The 22,214-nt window shown below is 46.3% G+C and overlaps 2 protein-coding genes across 7 annotated transcripts in view; both read left to right on the forward strand.

Annotated features, from left to right (window-relative positions):
- The first annotated feature begins 1,429 nt into the window (after positions 1-1,429).
- Positions 1,430-15,905, forward strand: GOSR2 (golgi SNAP receptor complex member 2). Of its 2 annotated transcripts, XM_080977126.1 has the most exons (6): positions 1,430-1,557; positions 7,397-7,461; positions 9,454-9,562; positions 10,873-11,005; positions 11,455-11,595; positions 15,196-15,905. In XM_080977126.1, the coding sequence occupies exons 1-6, from the start codon at positions 1,529-1,531 to the stop codon at positions 15,355-15,357; spliced, it is 639 nt and encodes a 212-aa protein (XP_080833252.1). In that variant the 5' UTR covers positions 1,430-1,528; the 3' UTR covers positions 15,358-15,905. The 2 variants fall into 2 exon arrangements, with proteins under 2 accessions (XP_080833252.1, XP_080833253.1); XM_080977127.1 differs by lacking the exon at positions 11,455-11,595.
- The window catches only part of LOC308460438 (la-related protein 6-like), a 35,966-nt gene continuing 29,617 nt past the window's right edge, over positions 15,866-22,214 (forward strand). For 2 of the 5 annotated variants that reach the window (XR_013978567.1, XM_080976850.1), the window contains exon 1: positions 18,009-19,994. The gene's annotated coding sequence lies outside the window, so the exon portion shown is untranslated. Of the gene's footprint in view, positions 15,961-18,008; positions 21,592-22,214 lie in introns of those variants that run through there. The other 3 variants (XR_013978566.1, XM_080976851.1, XR_013978565.1) reach the window with 3 other exon arrangements.

A 22,214-nucleotide genomic window follows, 5' to 3' on the forward strand; every position in this document is an offset into this window, starting at 1 on the left:
GAAGGTGGACAAGGGTGGTGAGCAACCTTCAGGAAGGTTGAAGTGAACCGTGAGACCCACAAACCCGATACCAGATGCAAAAAGAATTATAGACGGAAGAACTGAACTGAATTAATAGTTTGTGTATGGCAACTTTTTGTTATACTACACCCTCCCACCTCTTTCCAATTTTCATTCCAGCAACATAACTGGGTTGGAAGAGTTGCTTTGTTGGCGGCAACATAACTGGGTTGGAGGAGTCGCTTTGTTGGCAGCATGGGAATCAGAAATACTTGCTGACATAGGTGTCAACTCCCTGGGGCCCTGGGTTCCCGAGTATCCACAAAATTCCCCATGAAGGGATTGGACACCCACAAAGTTTGGTGCCAGGGCCATGCATGCTGCATGGCACCCATGGCCACAGGGCCAAGTTGGCACTCCTGCTTGCTGAGCTACTTCACATTAGCCAGAGATCTACGCATCTCTGGAGCAGAGGACAAATAACATTATCCTATTCTACACTTGAGGAAGTAGTGATGGATGGAAGTGAGAGCTGGACCATAAAGAAGGCTGATCGCGGAAGAATTGATGCTTTTGAATTATGGTGCTGGAGGAGACTCCTGAGAGTCCCATGGACTGCAAGAAGATAAAATCTATCCATTCTGAAGGAAATCAGCCCTGAGTGCTCACTGGAAGGACAGATCCTGAAGCTGAGACTCCAATACTTTGGCCATCTCATGAGAAGAGAAGACTCCCTGGAAAAGACCCTGATGTTGGGAAAGATGGAGGGCACAAGGAGAAGGAGACGACAGAGGATGAGATGGTTGGACAGTGTTCTGGAAGCTACCAGCATGAGTTTGACCAAACTGTGGGAGGCAGTGGAAGACAGGAGTGCCTGGCGTGCTCTGGTCCAGGGGGTCACGAAGAGTCAGACACGAGTAAACGGGACACGACTAAACGACTAAACAACAACAACAACACTTGAGGAAAAGAGAGAAAAGAGCGGTGCCACTGTTATTATTGTTTTATTATTCAGTTGCGCGTGTCCATTTCAGAACGTGAAAATAACATCTCCCGCAGACTGAGGACAGATAGGGTTATTTTCGCCTTCTGTACTCTTGCAGAACGGGGAGAGAGAGATGGAATGGACTTTGCCATTAATGTTATTATTCAGCTGCATATGTCAATTGCAGTGCATGCAAATATAAAAACGTACTGCATGATGGCAAACTGACATCAACTGTGTGTGGTGGTGAAGGGGGAGGCAGCTTAAATCCAAAACCCCGGCTTAGAAAGCGCAGCTTTGATAAAAGATTTGATAAAAATCATCCCGGCTGCCTCTTCCGCCAGCTCCGCCCCGCTCCCCGCCTCCCCGCCTCCTTTCTCTGCACCAGTTGCTCAGGCGCCGGCAAGGGCAGGCGGCGCCGAGCGGGTGACGTCACAGGCGGGGGCCTTCGGCAAGCCGGAAACCGGAAGCGCCGGTGTAGGGACCGGGTGACGTGTTAAAGAGTGGGAGCTGTGTGGGAGCCCAGTCAGCCGAGCGGCAGCCATGGAGGCGCTTTACCACCAGACCAACAAGTGCGTGTGCGGGGCGGGAGCTTGCAGTAGTAATAATAGTAATAGGCCCTGAGCCCGGCCTTGGCTGGGGAGGGCGGGGTATAAATAAAAATAATAATTATTATTATTAATAACCAGAGTACCTCGTTCTCGGGAGGGAAGGCGGCGGCGGGGCGGAGGTGTTTCAATAAATGGGGGGAAACCGAGGGAGAGCCGTGTGGTGGAGGGAGGTTTCAGTGGGGTGGGGGAGGGGAGTAGTAGCCCTGGTAATGTGACGGAGGGCAGTAATATTCCAGTTCATACTCTGCATTTATATGCCCCCCCCCCCGTTCGTATATGTGAATCGTAGCAACAGCCCTGCTGTACTAGGTCAGCACTGAGTATTTATATCAAGGAGGAGGGGCTGAGTGGAAGGCCACGTAAGTAAAAAGTCTGTGGCAGTTTGAACGAAGTGTAACCTGGTTCTGGTGCCTGCCTGCCTGCCTGCCTGCCTACCCACTGAAAGATCTTCGCACAACATCTCTGAATCATTTGCCTGACAGTGTTTGAAACCCAGCCAGATGGGTGGGGTATAAATAAATTATTATTATTATTATTATTATTATTATTAGAAGCACATCGCCTGCTATATTGGGGGGGGGGGTAGCCTTGGCGCTTTCGTCACTGATTCTCGGCCGAACAGCAAAGGCAGTGGTAGAAACTTTTGATAAGTAGGGTGGGTGGGGGTGCATCTGTTTGCGCCACCAAAAAAGTTCTCCTGCTAGCAAAAGCTAGAGTGGCCAGTAGTTCTTCTTTGCAGCAGTTGGCCAGATGTAATGATACAGAGCAGCATTCAAATGCACTGGAGTTTCACGCCCATCTGTCGCTCAAGAGGATTTGCTTCCTGTCATGAGATCTGCTGCATAGGCACTTGTTGAGATTTTTTAGGGGGAGGACCTAAAAAAGTTTTGCCGCACTGCCACGGCAAAAAAGATAAACTGCTGCCTCCACTGCGTAACCCCGAGCACCATGTCACCCTCTGTCTCTGTCACACAGAGGTGCCAGAACACACCAGAGATGTGACGGAGCTTAGTTCCGGTGAGTTCCGGCTGAAAAAAGGTCCTGGGCATTATTATTACCACCCCATTTTGTAACGTTTGTCTCACTATGCTGTTCCACAGAGCCTTTGGGTCAGATGGCATAATTTTTAGCGTAATGCAGCTCATCATTGTAATCTCGTTCAGCAGCTAAATCCCACTAGGTAGGCCTCCAGTTTCAATTCAGAAATAAGAAGTTTTGAAAACACAGCCCTGGGTGGGGGAGATTGTGAACAGCAGGATGGGGATAAATAATTGGGGGCATGTTGGGAGGGAAGCGAGAACAGGAAAGAATAAGGATGATGATTCTTTGTGTAGGGGTAGAAGCAGCGTGAAGCTTGGGAAGCAGGCTGAGTATCCATGTTGGGAAGAAGGGAGGAAACAGTCATTGATATGGGACACCAAAGGGTAACATCAGGTGGCAAGGACAGAGGTTCACAAACAGGGACTATTTGTGCCTGAAATCAGCACCAGTAAATTTGTGGATACACTTGGGGCTCTGGAGGGTAGAAGAAAAGGGAGATCACCACCTTAGTGACTGTCACAAGGGCTGCTGTTGGAAATCTTTCCTTCTCCCACCTACTATGAGAGACTTCAAAACTGAGAAGGGGAGTAAGTAGACCTGGTAGCAGGAGTCAGGTGATTGCTTACTATTGTTTACTGTGTAATCTTATTCCTGTCTACTCAGAGGTAAGTCTCGTTGAGTTGTATGGGTCCTACACTCAGAGAAATGGGGATAAGAAATGTGCAGAGGGCTTCTCACTTGTATCTTGTTCATCCTTGTAACAACTCAAAGGTCATCCATTTGGATACTGGGCAACTGAGACTGAAACTAAGAGCGATTGCTGTGCCATTAAAATCTAAGATTGAGCTGTACTTTGATTCCCCAGATTTACATGTGTAGTGTAATCTACACAAGGTCCAGACTCTGTTCTCTAGGCACTGGGTCACAGTGGATTCCCCCCTCCCCCTGGCCATAGACACATTCCTTTTGTATTGTGTATAGCTTTGAGTAGTAGCTGTGTTCTGACAAACTCAACTCTGGCCTGGGTGGAAGGGATGGCTTTCAGATTTTTGAAATCCTGAGTGTTAAACACAGTGCCTCTTTAAAACAGACTCTTCTTTGCCATCACCCTTCTAATCCTAGAATGATTCTTTGCCATAATGGGTTGCCAATATTTTTGAACCCATGGGGAAATTTGGAATATTGTAAGAGTGCCATGGGCACCACTTCTTCGGCTTCTCTTTCTTGCCCCAGACTGAGTAAGCACACACAGAATCTTTGATCTTCCAAGGGGTCTGGATAAAAGCTGGAACCAGTGGAACTAACATGGCTCCTCTTGAATTTGCATGCTATTCACAGCATCCTCCAAAATCCACCATTATATTAAAGTTTAAAGTAGTGCAACACACAGTATGAATACGGAGCTGGTGTTTGTCCACCACAGACCCACGGCATGGATCTTCATGATTTTTGCCTGGGATGTTAAAACCGTCAACAAACCACGGAGTACATTTGTGCATAAAACGGTCTCCTATCACTTGGTGGTGATTTTCAGGAGAAATATGAGGATCTATAAGAATTAATGCATGTTGAACCCCTGTTGTATCATGGTGGTGCTGGAAAGCACCAGATATGTGACTTTTATATTTTGGTCAGTGGAGATAGATTTGATGATGATTGGGGAATGAGGGGAACTCATAATAAAAGTATTCAATTTCAAGAGGATCTATTTTACTGGATCTAACATTATGTGTGTGCATCTGTAACAGCGAAACCAGATGTCTTCATCTGCCCCAGCTGCAATAAAACATGTCCCTCCCATGTTGGTCTGTACAGCCACAGCAGCTGCTGTATCTTTCCAACTGTTTGACTTCATCTCTAATGGTGCATTCTTCCACTGTCTCTTGAGGCAGATGGATGCCAGCAATATATGCCTTCTCACTCTCTGTCTCCATTCCCTTTCTCTCTTTGGTTACTTGCTTCTTGTTCCCTTTTACCTCAGACACTTTATATTCTGTTAAGCTGCTGATCTGAGCTTGAAAACTATATATCATGCTGAAAGAGGAAGTAGGAAAGAGCATTACTCTTCCATCTCCTTCTTTTACAACTCTGTAGTTTTCAGTGGGTTGGGGGAGATAACAACCCATGGCACTTCATGACAAAGTGGGGTGTTCACAACTTAGTGGGTGCCAGGGGAAGACCTCAAGGGTGCCCTTATGCCCATGGGCACCATGTTGGCGAGTGCAGTTCAAGCCTATTTCTGCAGTCTAGCACTGAACTTTGTAGCCAAGTCCTACATTCCTGCATCTTACGCTGTTTAATCTTTAAAGCTTTAAAAACCATACACCTTGACAATCTGATGAAAAGAACATTACATGCCCTTACGGTGTTTTTCTTTTTTCTTTTTAAACAAATGTCCAGAGCTAGTCATGGACCTACCAGTTTTGGCATGTGCTCAGATGTTGAGTTGGCATGTTCTTGAAAACCTTCCAAACGTTAAAACTAGATTGTGGAGGCTTCAGAGGTTGCTGAAGCTGTTGTCATGCTTGTTTCCTCACCTGGTGGAGCCTGTTTGTGTTAACTAAATTGAAAATGAGCTAGAGATAGTTGAGTAAATCATAAAGAGTTGGACTGAAGGCCATCTCATTCAATTCTCTGTCCCAAACCAGCAGAAACAGACAGATCCAGGGGTAGCCAAGTGGGTGCCCTCCAGATGTTGACGTCGTTGGACTCTCAGCACCCCTGACTGTTGGCCATGCTGACTGGAGCTGATGGGAGTTGGCATCCAGCAACTGGGGCTTCCCCTGAATCAGTCCTTGATCCCTTCTAGGCTCTAGTGATAGTTGGCTGGGATGATTTCCAAGAAAGTGCTTGCAAAGCGAATGGCTCTCTATGGCATTGCTAGTGTTGCAGCCTTTCTGCCTTGCCCATCAGACTCTAGCACACCTGAGCTGCTTCACTTTGTCAGATGCTGAGTCTCATGATTTCCCCCCTTTTTATTGACCCCTGCTTTTAGTCATTCTCTTGGTGTGCTCAAGTGATTTTTCTGCCACGCATCCGTTTCTAGGAGGTGCCCGTGGGGCAGAGCATTCTTCCCCTCCTGGCCCTACCTGATCTCCCACGTCCTGTTGCCTTTTCTCTGCCTCTGGCCTGATATCCTCAGTCTGTTTCCAAAACAGGTTTTCTAGTTGGCAGGGCTGAGCCGTTCCCACCATATCATTCCCACTCTTTGTTTTGGAGGACATCCCAAAGAGAAGTGCTAGATAATCATGGCGAGACATCCCAGCTTTTAACTTTCTTGCTTGTAGAGTAGAGCTCAAGTGCAACAGTGTTCATTCAGAATTTGGATTCTCCTTTAGCCAATGGAAAGAGATTTCTAACCAACTTTGCATCTGGAAACTTTCTGCTGCCTTAAATACATTGAGGTTTCATTCATATAGCATATTTATTTGACGAACACATAGAAAAGACGGCCAAAATAGGCTGTGTTAATTTTACAGGCTGCATAAATATTTCAGATATTTTTCCAATAGCCAAAATACGGTTGAACTGAAATATTCGGGGGGGGGGGGTCAATAAAACACATTGAATGTGTTTTAAAATGTTAATTTCCAAGTCAGACTTTGAATTTGTTTGAAGTTACCTTCAATATAATTCTTGTAAATATATTAAGACAATTCAAGGGAGTAAGATTCTGTTTAGATTTTAAGGGGGGTGGGGCAGAATGATGATGTAGAATATGGTTAGCATACGAATTTCTCAGCATGCTTGTGCCCACAAATATAGATGCTTCCCCAAAGATAGTCACCTGAAAATAGCTAATTACAAATTTGATTTTAGGTTGGACTGGTATTATAGCCTTTCCAATTGACTGATTTGACAGATATTTTATCAGTTTGTTACGTTGCAACCTAATTTTTGAAGCAGTGCGTTTCTAAAAATGGAAAGAAGTTCATGCAAACCCAGCATTGTCAGCAAGACTGCATAAATTTGTGGCCTTTAAAAAAACCGAAACCGTTCCCGCACACCCATGCCAGTCATTTCTGCCATCAGAACAGTAGTGCCATCTTTTGCAAATATTCCCTCTCTGGTCACCTGGAGGCAATTCTTGCCACAAGTGATGAGGCAGATTGCTTTTTGTATTTCTGCTTTTGCCTGGGTCCTTGTTGCCTTGTAAATATTTCAGAGAATACAGTGGAACCTTGGTTCTTGAGCGCCTTGGTACTGAAACATTTCGGCTCCCGAACGCCGAAAACCCAGACGTAAGTTTTCCAGTTTTCAACCGTTTTTTCAGAATCCTAATGTCCGATGCGGTTGTCAGCTAGGGTTTCCGGGGCGTCTGTGCCAGTCGGAAGCTGCGCCTTGGTTTTCGAACGTTTCGGAAGTCAAACGGACTTCCGGAACGGATTACGTTCGAGAACCAAGGTACCACTGTATATGAGAAATGTTTAGGAAATCTGTTCTGCAACGTATGAGATTACATACTGCCAGGATGGCCATCATAGTACCTGGTGGCTGTGGATGTTGTTGGACTCCCATCAGCTCCAGCCCACGCTGCCGGGGATGATGGGAGTTGTAGTCCCGCAACATGTGGAGAACATCAGGTTGGCTGCCCTTGACTTGCGCAGTATTTTTACTGTTATACCAGGGGTTTTACTTCAATATTCTGATTGCTCTGAGCACTGACGGTTCATTTCGGCCGTGTGTTTGCCTTCTTGAGAAATCCTCCTTTTCTGCCAGAACCCTTGTGATTGACTAGAACTTTTCTTCTTTTCAACAGGCAGGTCCATGAGGTCCAGTCATACATGGGCCGCCTCGAGACATCAGACAAGCAGTCAGTCCACTGTGAGTAATTAATGGAAGAGGGTAACCTCACTGTTGGCTTGGCCAGTGCTCCCTAACCTGTGTTTCCAATATGTGCCCAAGTGAAACCATTAATACGTTTTGACCTTTAGGTGGTGTAATGGGTCTGTGCGTATGACTGTTAGCCAGAAGGTTGGAAGTTCAAGCCCACCCAGGGACAGCTGTGGGCAGGATTCCTGCGTTGCAGGGGGTTGAAATAGATGACCTTCTGGGTCCCTTCTGACTTACAATTCTCTGATTCCAATTTGCTGTACAATGGTACCTCGGGTTACAGACGCTTCAGGTTACAGACTCTGCTAACCCAGAAATAGTACCTCAGGTTAAGAACTTTGCTTCAGGATGAGAACAGAAATTGTGTGGTGGCGGCGCGGCGGGAGTGGGAGGCCCCATTAGCTAAAGTGGTGCTTCAGGTTAAGAACAGTTTCAGGTTAAGAATGGACCTCCGGAACGAATTAAGTTCTTAACCCGAGGTACCACTGTAGTGAGTGAAGGGTAGGATATGGGGAAAGCCATGGGTGGTAGAGTTTTTATATTCTCATTAGCCCAGTGGTGTAAATTTCCTTTTGGAAAGGAACTTCAACATACAAATAATTGCCAAAAAAGAGATGTGGCTGGCAGGTCACCTTTTAGAAGAAGCATTCTTCTATGACTAGGGTGGATAACATGTGGCCCTCCAGATGTTATTGGACCACAGCTCCTTTATCATTGGCCATCCTGGCTGGGGCTGATGGGAGTTAGAGTCCAACAAACTTGAGAGAAACCACACTGAAATAGACCTCAGTTAGTACATGACCCCTGTACGGCTCTCTCATGTGCCCCTACAGGCTGGCCCAAGTTGTTGGAGAGGTTTGAGCCCCATGTTGGGCAAAAGATTCCTGCATGGCAGCGGGTTGAACTAGCTGTCCATTGTGGCGCCTTCCAGTTCTATGATTTTATAATCAACTTTGGTGATAGTGCTCTAAAATGCAAAGATTCTGGCTAACCATTCATCAGGATTGTGGAAAACATACAGGAGAGGTAATAATAATAATAATAATAATAATAATAGCTTTTTTAGCAGAGCTTGCTTTATTATCTTGGTTTATGAGTCCAAAGAGGGAATTAAAATGTAAATTTAAAGACTTGATAAAGCGTCCTCTGGTAGCAGTAGTCAGTAACACAAAGGTGACTTGGGCACTTGAACGATTTGGATACCGCTGCCTAGCTAAGAAACTTTTGGACAGTTGTAATTTCTGAAAAGATTATGCACAGTATCTACCGCTGCCTAGCTAAGAAACTTTTGGACAGTTGTAATTTCTGAGAAGATTATGCACAGTATCTACCGCTGCCTAGCTAAGAAACTTTTGGACAGTTGTAATTTCTGAGAAGATTATGCACAGTATCTACCGCTGCCTAGCTAAGAAACTTTTGGACAGTTGTAATTTCTGAGAAGATTATGCACTGTGTCAGAATCCTGCAGCGAAAAAACAACCCACAGGTGGTTATTTCTCACAAATGCATCTCAACAGCAGCAGAAATTTGGACAGCATGAATCTCTGGCTATATATATATATATGTATTGTACTGCCCCCCCACCAAAATGTATGCATGTTTGCCCATCGTGCTCTGAATAGACGGGATTTGTTCCTTGTTTTGTTGCTTTATTTTCCACATTCCATAAAATACTCAAAACAAATGTTTGCAATACCGCTACTGGCAAGTGGCAAAGTGTTTTCCGCATGCTGAAGTGGCAGGGCATTCCTCGCAGTCCCTGGCCCGATGGTTGTGGTGGGCACCTTCTCCACCTAGCTCCATGATGGGAGGCACTAGGAACATGAGCACCTTCCACTTTCTCTGGTAGAAATCTCCCATTTCACACAGCATGGGCAAGGCTTAACTGGCAAAGCCTGGCAAGAAGGTATGTGCTGGTTAAAACAGTGAGTGTCCATCTGGCCCTGATGTTTCTTACTTTCCCCCCCTCATCTCCTCTTTCAGTGGTGGAAAACGAAATCCAGGCGCGAATAGACAGGATCTTCAGCAACTTGGAACGGTTGGAAATCTTTTGTAACAAGGAACCTCCTAGCAAGCGGCAGAACGCCAAGCTGTGAGTTACCTTCTTCCTTGCCCTCCCAAACTACTTCCTGTGTCTTGGGACATATATTAGTGCAGCCTTCTGACCTGTCCTTGGGGCAAGTTGTTGTTGTTATGGTACTGCATTGCTTGCTGCCTTCCATATGGAATAGAAGGTGCAGGACAATAAATTCATTATTATGAACAAATCAGGCTATGTGGCTTTTTTGTGCCTGTGAATGTTTTCTTAATTACACTGATTTCCAAAAGAACTTCAAGGCAGCTTAAAATTGAGCTCTTAAGGAAAGAAACCTGCTGATACAAGAAGCCTTCGGGCGGTATGGGAAAGAGACTTGGGGATCATAATTGCAGGTCATACATGGCAATCAGTTTGGCACAACCCAACCCTACGAACAATCTCTGCTCATCTTCAGGGGGCTTCGCTTAAAATTATATTTCGCTGGCACTGGACTCGCCTAGCCAAAATAAACACTAGCATCTCTCCTCTGTGCTGGAAAGGCTGCAGAGTGATAGGTTCATATTTCATGCTTGGTGGAGTTGCATGATAGCATGCTCCTTTTAGAAAAAGGTGTTTCCCATTATTTCCAAAATTACACAGCAATCCCTTCCACCCAATTCAGTTCTTGCCTTATTCCCATTAGACTCAAATGTAAACAATAGCCTTTAATGCGGAGATTTTGTGTGTGTGTTTTTTTCTGTTATCAGCAACCTGATTCACAGTAGCCTGATACTGGAAACAACCCATAGAAATCCCCATTGAAATCTGGGTAAATAATATTTGGAATAATGTAGCTCTATCGGAATGCCTCACTCGCCACAGAAGGGTAATTACAGGCACTTCAGGGACAGACACTTTTGGCAAGACTTGGCTTCCTTTCTTTTCCTTTATAAATAAGACAGAAGATACTTTTATTCCACCCACAGCACAAGAATCTCTGCGGAGACTATACTTGAATTGATAATGCATTAATAAATGTACAGTCGTACCTTGGATCCCGAACGCCTTGGTACTCAAAACATTTTAGACTCCGGAACGCTGCAAACCCAGAAGTGAGTGTTCCGGTTTGCGAACGTTCTTTGGAACCCGAATGTCTGACGTGGCTTCCGATTGGCTGCAGGGGCTTCCTGCAGCCAATCAGATGCCGTGCTTTGGTTTCCGGAACAGATTCCATTTGACTTCCAATATATGACTGTATTGCTTGTGTACTGCATATGAAACTTAATAAGACTGTACCATAGGACAAGTTACTGTAGCTAGACGTTGTTCTTGTATTTACATGAAAATCAAAGCTTTCTTCCTCCTTTGTGACTTGTCATTCTCAGACGGGTTGACCAGCTGAAATACGACATCCAGCACCTGCAGACGGCATTGAGGAACTTCCAGCACCGGCGTTACGCACGGGAGCAGCAAGAAAGGCAGCGGGAGGAGCTTCTGGCCCGAACATTCACCACTAACGTATGTCCTCCTGTAAAACCAGTGGATTTGTGCTAATATTCGCCTCCCTCCCACGTCCCAATGTTCATCTATTTAACAGCTGTCGTTCTCAAATGGGGTATTTTTGGGTGGCGAGAAATCATGGGGTTTAGCACTTAAGGAGATCAGCAACAATGTCCAAACTCACACGAGGCAACTTCCCCACCACTGCCAATCTTCTCCTGTAATACATAGGGAGTTTTCTTAGTCTTTGAGGGCACATGGAGCAGCAGCTCGATTTTGTGGCAGTCACACTTATGTGGAAAATGTAAGGACAGCAAGTTTGAACTTCACTGCTGCAGAATAATGCCGATTCTTTTTTTGAAAAAAACCCAAAAACATGGGCTTTTGTTGACACCCTTGTCCTTCTGGGTTCAGAGTGCCAAGGAAAGATAACCAACATACTTCCCTTCCCTCCTCCCCCTTTGCAGGATTCTGACACCACCATTCCGATCGATGAAACCTTGCAGCATAACGAGTCCCTCCAAAATGCTCACCGTGGCATGGACGATCTCATTGGCAGCGGGACCAGCATTCTGCAGGGCCTGAGGGATCAGAGAATGACATTAAAGGTGGGCATAGGATGGGACCTTCAGCTTTTTAAAATATATTTATATATGGGGAGTAGGCACCCACTTTTTCTTCTCTCCCCTCTTTTAATTCTGATAACTTTCCAGAATTCTGAGAAGTAAAACTCAGGTGCAGGTTCTTTTCATCCTTGCCCTCTGTGTCTCTTCTCCAACCTCTCCTCTGTCACCCTGTCACTCCTCTGTTTTTCCTTTTTTTCCCCCTGTACGGCAAAGCCAAGTGTAGCGATCACACACAGGGCCCCCGGACGTTTGACAGTCTATTGACCCTGTGCCGCCACTACGATTGCTTTTTCCACTGCCACCACCCCGTATCTCACGGGCACACACGGAGTCCAGTCAGTTGTTAACATAAACAAATAATCAAGTTTATTTTTAAATGCAGGAACAAGCTTATGGTTTCAGTTAATTGTTCTTTTGTCAGTTTCTTATTCTTAGTTCCTAACAGCTCCAAACTGATTATTCCAACTATCTGTCTGACTCCACCTAACAATTCCTCTCACTCTCTCACAATACAACTCTACCAACCCACTGCCTATTCCTCCCTCTTCCTTCTTCAACTCCCCAACCTCAACCCTCAACTCAACTCAACTCAACTCAACTCAACTCAATTTTCAAAATCTTCCACTCTTTACTTTTACTCCCCCCTTGCATTCTCACTGGCCAATCACATCCCACCTATTTTAACCCTTTCCTTATGACTCATCCTAGGAGGCAAACTCCACACCAATCTTCCCCTTTTGAAACCGCCACCGCTGTAGCTGCACTCAAGGCTTTTGGATACACCCAAATTCCACATGTTGCGAATGTAGCATTAATTCAACCTGTCAGGGTTTCTTGTAGCTTCGTTGTGCCCTGCTGCAAATTTGGACAGAGTTTTGCAAATTTACTCCTGGATAAGAAGCTCTGAGTATCGGTCCAGGGAGGGGGCAAAGCTGGGTGGTGGAGAAAATATTTTGCATGCAGAAGGTCCCAGGTTCAGGAACCTTGGCTCCACCTATTAAAAGGGTCTTCCTGAGACCATGGGGCAAGCAGACAGTAAAAGGCTATGCTGGATAATTCCTTTGTTCCTGGTATAAGGCAGCTTCTTGTGAATTAAAAGAGAATCTGAAGGTTGCCTATCCTACCCAAAACCTTTTCCTGAATCAGGATCCTCCATGCCAGCGGTTCCTAAAAAGAGCAAGACTATTTGCATATGAGGTTTCCCCTACCTTCCCTCTTCTCATTGGCCCACTGTTCCTTCACTCCACTGTTTGCCCTCCTCCTCCTCTAGCTATTGCTGGCTCTGGTCTCCTTCCGCCCTTCAACCAGTCGTTCTGCCTCCTTGCATCTCTATCACTTTCTACGCTCGGGGTCTTCTTCCTAACTCTCTGCCCTGTTCTCTGGGCACTCCACTATCAATGGCACACAGCTTCTGGGGTCCCTAAGCCACGCCGGGTGCTATTGTCTCCCCAGCCGCCACTCCCTGCCGTGCAGAGGTTAAAAGCTCAAGTGTCCTTGGTAGCCGCTGACGTAAATGCCGTTTCCGAACCCCGTGCCTGTTTTTATTCCAACCCCAGCCCTTTTCCTCTGGAAGAAGCAGGCTGGGTGTGGTAGGCTTGAGCCACCGGGCAACCCCTGATATTCCTGCCAAGCTAGAGAAACCGCTTCCCTGCGCTGCCCTGGCCCCACTTGGAACACAGCTGTCCAAACACCCACTCCAGCAGTCTCTCGCCTCTTAAGGCGTTACAGGATGTGACCTTGCAGGCTTGAATGTTCATTTTGGAGTGATGTCATCCTGGAAATGAACTGTAGCCTTTTAGCATCCCGTTGGTAATCACATCGGATCAGATGAGCATGTCGACGTGGCTCTCCCTAGATGGAAGCTCACAGGCTGAATATTCCTAGATGGAAATGTGGAATGCTCCTTTTCAGAGTTCTGGGGTGAGAATTCTCATTCTTGGTGTAGCTGCATCTCAGTAGGCAGCACGGAGGTATCACACCTGTAGCATTTCTTGGCTCTCCTCTCACTGTTGCCCTACACAACGGCACGCCTTTGCTGCTGTTCTTGGAGCCACTCCTGATTTTTCCATCACACCAATTGTGGCACTGCTCCAGGACAGATTCCCTGTGGAAAAGGAAGCACTGGGGTTACATGAATCTGCAGCATAATTCTGGCTTCCTAAGGGAGGACCTCAGTGAAGTGAAAGCCTTCACCAAACACAATTTTAAAAGTGAAATACAGTGGTACCTCGAACATCTCTGTTCCTGAACGTTTCGGCTCCTGAACGACAAAAACCCAGAAGTAAGTGCTCCAGTTTTCAGAACACGAACGTCCAGCACAGCTTCTGCTGTGCAAAAACCTCGCTGTCGGCCAATCGGAAGCCGTTCAGAACTCTAAACAATTCGGAAGTTGGACGGTGTTCTGAAATGGATTGTGTTCAAGTTCCGAGGTACCACTGTATATATATATATATATATATATATATATATATATATATGCAGTGGTACCTCGGTTCCCAAACTCCTCCGTTGTCGTACGTTTCGGTTCTCAAATGCCGAAAACCCGGAAGTAAGTGCTTCTGTTTTCTAACCTTTTTCGGAACTCGAACATAAGACGCAGCTTCCGCTGAGTGCAAGAAGCTCTTGCAACCAATGGGAAACCACGCCTTAGTTTTTGAACCTTTCAGAAGCTAAACAGGCTTCTGGAACAGATTACAATTGAGAACCGAGGTACCACTGTATATGGAATTTGGCCACCAGAGCTTTCTTTTTTAAAAAAGGCATTCTCCACTGCGGCATTTTGTTCCATATCCCCCTGGCCTACCTGTGATTTCTGACTCCTGGTGAAGGGAGAAGCCATATACCTTTGTTTGTTACTGTGCTGATTCTGATTGGTGGAAGGCCTTTCCTCCTCCTGCTTCCTGGTCCTATCGGAGCACAGGTAAAACCTGCATGGAAAAGCAGATGGGTGATAGCCATGGGACAGGTTGTGCTTTCCTGGTGAGAGCTGTGCCTCTCTAGCACTGACCTTCCAACACATGGGCCATGACCCACAACCCTGTTGCTACCCAGCCTAAGATGCTTTGTGAGAGCACTGGTGCTGCCATTTTTAAAAAAAACAGTATGTCCATTTGTCTAAAACAGAGTGTTGCTAGAAAGGAAACTGCTAAATCAAACATAGGGTTCTATATTCCCCCTCCCCCCCCCAAAAAAATTGAAGTGTTGAAAGTATGGTTTTGGGACGGCATGGTAAACCTAACCAACTTCTGACAACAGAAGAACGGCAGGGGAGGATGGAGGCAGAGGAAAGGAGATGGGAAGGTGGAATGGGCCCTGCAATTCAGAGGCATGTGGAAAGCAAGCCCTTGTTCTGTAAAAGCTCATTCTGCTTGGACTGCCACCTGTCATGGATGCTTTAGCTGAGATTCCTGCATTGCAGGGGGTTGGACTAGATGACCATGTGGGGCCCTTCCAACTCTACAATTCTGTGATTCTCAGTAAACAGCAGCTGTCTGTGGAGGATGCCGAAGCCATTCAGAGAGTCTGCCTGTTTGTTTCCCTAACATTGCTGCTTCTCTCTCTCTTGCTCTCTCTCACCTTCAGGGCACCCAGAAGAAAATCCTGGATGTTGCAAACATGCTCGGCTTATCCAACACAGTCATGCGCCTCACTGAGAAACGTGCCTTCCAGGATAAGTACTTCATGATTGGAGGCATGATTGTGACCTGCGTGCTCATGTTCCTCGTGGTGCAGTACCTGACGTGAGCGGTGAGAGAACTTCTCAGCGGACTGTGACGGACTGACTGCCTTTCTTCATAGACTCCCAACGTAATGGTGAACCTCCTGCCTTCTGGACTGGTCATGTTCTCTCCTTACGGCATCGTGAGATGGCTCAGATTTAGCATACGTGGACTCGGGCGTTTGGTGCTGAAGGGGTGCTTACAAAGCCACACGGTGCCGAGATGCGATGTAATTCTTCAGCCAGGTGGTGGGCTGTCTCTCTTTGCCCCACGCAGGTTTAGCAGACATTGGCATGCGGTTGTCATGCGCTGCTCACAGGAGCGGTGCACATTCATGTGGTCACAGAACCCCTGTGCAATTGTGACGGAACCTAAGAAAACTGCACGACTGTGCAATCCGTGGAACTGCAGACCCACTTGGCATTCTTACGAACCAGGTTACATACATGAATGTTGTGGTCAGCTGAGCGGTTTTGATTTATTTTACCTTAATATAGTCCCAGGATGCATTGTCCTGCCATGGCTGAAACAAGTAGAAATCTTCATGGGCCAAAAAGATCATCTTTTTCGGAAGCTGTGTGCCTGCCTCTTATTTAGAATAAGCAGATCCCGAAGGCTAGACAGCAAGGTAACTCATTTTTGAACAATAGTAAAATATTCAGAGTAAGGGATGGCAGCGGTCACCCTCCACCAGAAGCTAGCTCTTGGTGCAAAAGGTTTGGGGCAGAACTGCTGGCTCAGTAGGTACGTTTCTACGGGGACACCCTTGCTGCCATTGGAAGTATAATATATTTGCAAAGTTACTTGCAAAAGGCACTTATAAAAAAAGGTTTTATCACAATCGGGGCCACTGGGTCAGTTCACAAATAATAGGCTGTAGCAAGCACCCTGCACAACAGCAAAGGATATGAGATTCTCAGTTTTTAATTTTAAAAGTTTCTAGTCTTCATGGGTACAAGTGTAGGCTTACAAAGATTACAATGGCAATGCCATAAATTCCATTGAACAAGATTGGCTGACTCACATTGTAACCTGCCCCCATCTCCAAATATCTCATTTTATTTTATTTTTATTAATTTTATTTACATACCACCCTATGCCCAGGGGTCTCAGGGCAGTTCACAGAATAAAATCAAGATATAAAACCACAAAATACATAATAAAAACAACAACCCAATAGCTGCCCCAAAAAAACACATATTAGAGGGGCATAGGATTTAAATCAGATCAACCAAAGGCCTGGTTAAAAAGGAATGTTGCTCATGAATGCTTTTGTTTGTTTGCGCAACAGGAAAAGGCAAAAACTGGAAGCTGGGCAGTAGTACTCTGTCTGCTTATAGGTAAAGTAAAGGTAAAGCGGCCCCTGACCGTTAGGTCCAGTCATGACCGACTCTGGCGTTGCGGCGCTCATCTCGCTTTCTTGGCCAAGGGAGCCGGCGTACAGCTTCCGGGTCATGTGGCCAGCATGACTAAGCCACTTCTGGCGAACCACAGCAGCGCACGGAAACACCGTTTACTTTCCCGCCGGAGCGGTACCTATTTATCTACTTGCACGTGCTTTCAAACTGCCAGGTTGGCAGGAGCAGGGACCAAGCAATGGGAGCTCACCCCGTTGCGGGGATTCAAATTGCCGACCTTCTGATCAGCAAGCCCTAGGCTCAGTGGTTTAGACCACAGCACCACCCCTGCTTATAGGTAACTAGAGATAAACATGCAGAGATGTCACCCCACCTTGCAGCCAGCAAAGTGGGCTCTGTAAACTGCAGGAGACCTGAGGAAGGCTGTGCCACGTGCTCAGGTTTGATCACATCGCCGAACAGTTGGCACGTTCTCTTCTGGTTGCAGATTCCCATACTTAGAGGCCGTGCTGCACTTAATCGCTGTGTTATCAGGGGTTGCAGCGTGGAGCGTTTTCCGCCCCTGCCAAACGCATTAGCACAACAGCAGCTTTTTGCCTTGCGCTGAAATAAACATCGTAGTGTCACGTAGGAGTCGCTATCTGGGCCCCGTTCCTTTATAATCCCGTATTTGATTCTTGCTCCATTCAAACTGATATCAACAGTGTTTGATTTGGTTCAAGCAGATTAAAAACGGCTCCAAAATAGCCAGGGTAAACATTCAACTAAGCTGCGGTTTCTTCACTCTACTCCTTTCCCCCCACTCTGACGTTCCTTGCCTACCCTTTTCCTCTTCAAACTGAAGTGCCTTTCCTTCCCTCTTTGGAAAATTCAGGTGCTGCGTTTAAGAGGAGATCTATAGTTGAGCAGTTTTCTAGGCTCTGTAGATGTGCTATGTCACATTTTTTTCTTTTTAAGGTAGAATTCCAAGAGAGTTTGTGTACGCGTGTTTTTTGTTTAAATAGGCATTTACTGTATTTTTCGCTCCATAAGGCGCACCTAGTTTTTAGATGGGGAAATCAAGAAAAAAAACCTTATCCCCAGCCCCAAAGAGCAAAGAAGCCAGGATGGATCCTGCTCGCTCCCTTGGCTTTTGCTATAGCTGCGCTCAGCCTCTCCCAGCTGGAGAGGTTGCGCAAGGCTTCCTTGGCTAAAGAGGAGGGGCTGCGCGCAGCTATGGCAATACCCCCACCTCCTGCAAAAGCCCACAGGAGCCGTGCATCCTTTAAGGAGCACGCGGTTCCTGCGGGCTTTTCTATGAGGAGGGAGAAGGGACGGACTGGCCGCGTCAGTCCCTTCTCCCTCCTGGGGAAAAGCCCGCAGGAGCCGCACGGAGCTTGTGTGCGGCTCTTGGGGGCTTTTCCTGCCTGCCTCCCCCCTGCATTCGCTCCATAAGACACACACACATTTCCCCTTACTTTTTAGGAGGGAAAAAGTGCGTCTTATGGAGCAAAAAATACGGTAACTCTTTTAGGTTTCAGGGAGATGCAGGAGGGACATCATGAGAGCAAATGAGCAATTAGCACTAAATAATCAAGAGTCCAGCAATCTGGCCTTCTCAGCTTGGATGCCAAACTTCCTAAGCAAGAAAAGCAGAAGTCTCTCTTCTTTGGAAGCAACCAGTTCCATTCATTCCTTTTTCCCCAACCCCTGATTACGTGCAACTGAGTAAAAGTGGCTGTTACAGTGATGCTATAGAGTCATGGTTCCCAATTGGTGGTCCACGGACCCCAGGGGTTTCATATACCTCCCCTGGGGAGGGTCCGTGGCACCATTCGTATGACAAAAACTACCACAGAGATATCAGCATTTTCAAAAGTAGGAGGTCCATGGCTTGGCTTTTGAAAAAACGGGGGATCTACAGTACTTGGATAATTGGGAACCACTGTTATATGTTCATGAACATTCACAGCATTGAGAGTTATAATCCGGAGTGACTTCGTGCAAGTGCATCAAAAGAACATGAGTGGAGCTGAAACCGACAAATTTTACTTCTCAAAGCCTTTTTGATGGGAAAGGAAGTGACTGAATTTCTAATCTGCACCCAGTGGAATTATGTGTGCCTGGGGTGGGAAAGGGGTCTAGTGGCCACAAAGCCCAGCACCGTAACTCCCCCTTACCCACCCTAAACTCTCCTAATCTGCTTAATACAATCCACGACTACAGATGCTCCGCAGGCCCCAAGGTAGAGGTGCTACAGAAAGTATCCCTGCAAAGCAAGTGGTAACAGGTGGCTCAAGTGAGTGAGCCATTCCTTTCCACACTTCAGGCAATGGCAACCATCCACCCAAGTTGGCAAGTGGCCAATGTGACAGTCTTTCTAGCCAGTTATCCCAAGGAACGTGCTGGAGAGATGCTTCCTTGAGCTGGCGGGACCACAGTTCAGACGCCAGGTTTGAAATTCCAGCTTATCCTTAGTGAATGTATCCGGTCCCGGCTTGCCCCTAAAAATCTTAATTCTATAGGTACTGCAGGGATTTCTGGGAGCAAAGAGAAGCGATCCATAGGGCAAGTGGTTAATTATTTCCTGGTTTGGCACTGTGCCGTCGGCCTTCCAGGCTGTTGACGCCATGGAACCAAAGTTTATCGTGTGTAGTTTTAGGTTCAAGGGATTGAGAGCACAAAAGCGGGGGACACCCTTCTCTTTATGCTGGCTAAACACACTTGTGTTGGAGATAAAACTTCCCCGTGTTATCTTGTTTCCTCTTCAATCGACTTGCTGCCGCCGCACCAAGAGATGTTTAAGAGCCCTGAAGTCTTTTTGCAAGCAAGGCTCTCCCTCTAGTGGTGGTAAATGCGTTTTTCACCTTTTAAAGATGTTCAGGTTTTGCCCTCCCCACTTCCAACCAAAGGAATTTTAAGCAAACTGTAGCCCCTATCCCATGGGTAGGCAAACTAAGGCCCAGGGGCTGGATCTGTCCCAATCGCCTTCTAAATCTGGCCCGCAGACAGTCTGGGAATCAGTGTGTTTTTACATGAGTAGCATGTGTCCTTTTATTTAAAATGCATCTCTGGGTTATTTGTGGAGTTTTTACATGCGTAGAATGTGTGCTTTTATTTAAAATCTCTGGGTTATTTGTGGGGCATGGGAATTTGTTCATTTTTTTTCTTCAGAAAATAGTCCGCCCCCCAACTAGATCTGAGGGACAGTGGACTGGCCCCCTGCTGAAGAAGTTTGCTGATCCCTGGTGTAAACAGTGGTACCTTGGTACTCAAACAGCTTGGCTCCCGAACAAATCTGATCCCAGACGCCACAAACCCAGAAGTAAGTGTTCCGGTTTGCAAACGTTTTTCAGAAGCCGGACGTCCGACACAGCTTCCGCAGCTTCCCGTTGAGTGTAGGAAGCTCCTGCAGCCAACCAGGAGCCGTGCCTTGGTTTTCAAACTGTTTTGGGAGTTGAACAGACTCCCGGAAAGGTTTAAGTTCGAGAACCAAGGTACGACTGTATTAAAATACACAAGAGTGGCAATTTGGAAAGGGTCTGGCCCCCTGTTCTCAGATACTTCTGGGAAAAGCAGCCATATTCTAAATGCACATGTGCAATTCAGGTAAACTCTACATGCGTATTTATATTGGACATCCATCCTGGAGCACAGCACTTCAAATGAGAAGTAGCCTTGAGGAGCCTTGCTTTGTAGGAAGATAATAGTAATAATAATAATAATAATTTATTATTTATACCTCGCCCATCTGGCTGGGTTTCCCTAGCTACTCTGGGCAGCTCCCAACAGAATATTAATAATAAAGTGATAAAACATCAAACATTTGAAAAAATGGCTTCTCTTAGGGCTTTGGTGCATTCAGTTTCTTGAAATGGGTAAAATGTAATCGTCTTGCCAGATCTGACCAATGGGTTCTTCTAGCAGCCAGGCATGTTAGCCGAACAATGAGAATCTCGCATGTGGGTCATGGCGGTGATGACTGCTCCTTTCTGTTTGCTCCCAATGTATTGTTGCCGGAGGCTGCTGTCTGTGGATACAAAGGTTCTGCATGGGTATTGATAAGCCAGGACAGTTATCGGCATAAGCCTGCTTCCTGTGAATTTGATTCATTCGGTTCTGGGACGAGATGGCTTCATTTCCTTGACTTTCCTGAAGAGCCCAGGAGAGGGCAGTCAGGTTCTAGTTGTGTTGGCCCATGTTTGCTGCAAGAGTATTTAGGAGAGCTAATGACTCCTGCTGTGTTGGCCTCTTTGAGCAAGATTTTGTCCAGGGGTGACTCATAGTTGTCATTCCCAGGATTAAGAAAAGCCAAGTTTCTTTCTCTTTTTTACAGTTTTCCCATGAGCCCAGCAGGAATGACTCCCTTAACAATGAAATAGAAAAAAGCCAAGTGATCAAATAATTGTCCTGAAATCAATAGTACGTGTGGCTCTTCATATGCCCCTGCCTTATACTGATTGGTGGCCCGTGTAGCCTTGTAGTGCACAGTCTCGGGCACAAATCAATCCCAGCTCTTCATTTTTTAAAGGAAAATGTTTGGGGATGAACCTGGGACTTTGTACAAGAAAGGGCCGTATTTCACCACTGAGCTATGGCTCTTCCATTTCATAAAATCAAGTTGGAAGGGACCCCAGTGGTCATCTAGTCCAACCCCATGCAAGGCAGGAATCTCAGCTAAAACATCCATGACAGATGGCCACACAACCTCTGCTTAAAAACCTCCAAGGAAGAAGAGTGCACAACCTCCGTCGGGAGTCTGTTCCGCTGCCGAACAGCTGAATGATCACCTAGGCTTGTCTGAAACTCACATTTATCTTCAGGCTTGGTAGAGGACCTCCAAAATTAAATGAGTGGAACATGGGGCCCTTTCAGTGATGGCATCTTGCATCTGAGAAGCTTGCTTGGCACAAACTTCGATGGTACGTCAGCACTGGAAGACTTTCTTTCTTTTTTTAATCCAGGCTTTCCAGTTTATTTCTTTCATAGAATCATAGAGTTGGAAGAGACCACAAGGGCCATCGAGTCCAACCCCCTGCCAAGCAGGAAACACCATCAGAGCACTCCTGACGTATGGTTGTCAAGCCTCTGCTTAAAGACCTCCAAAGAAGGAGACTCCAGCACACTCCTTGGCAGCAAATTCCACTGTCGAACAGCTCTTACTGTCAGGAAGTTCTTCCTAATGTTTAGGTGGAATCTTCTTTCTTGTAGTTTGGATCCATTGCTCTGTGTCCGCTTCTCTGGAGCAGCAGAAAACAACCTTTCTCCCTCCTCTATGTGACATCCTTTTATATATTTGAACATGGCTATCATATCACCCCTTAACCTCCTCCAGGCTAAACATGCCCAGCTCCCTTAGCCGTTCCTCATAAGGCATCATTTCCAGGCCTTTGACCATTTTGGTTGCCCTCCTCTGGACACGTTCCAGTTTGTCAGTGTCCTTCTTGAACTGTGGTGCCCAGAACTGGACACAGTACTCCAGGTGAGGTCTGACCAGAGCAGAATACAGTGGCACTAGTATTCACAGGCTTTAGCTGAGTGTTCA

The sequence above is a fragment of the Podarcis pityusensis genome (genome assembly GCF_964106645.2).
Source record: "Podarcis pityusensis genome assembly, chromosome: 13".
Taxonomy (NCBI): Eukaryota; Metazoa; Chordata; class Lepidosauria; order Squamata; family Lacertidae; genus Podarcis; species Podarcis pityusensis.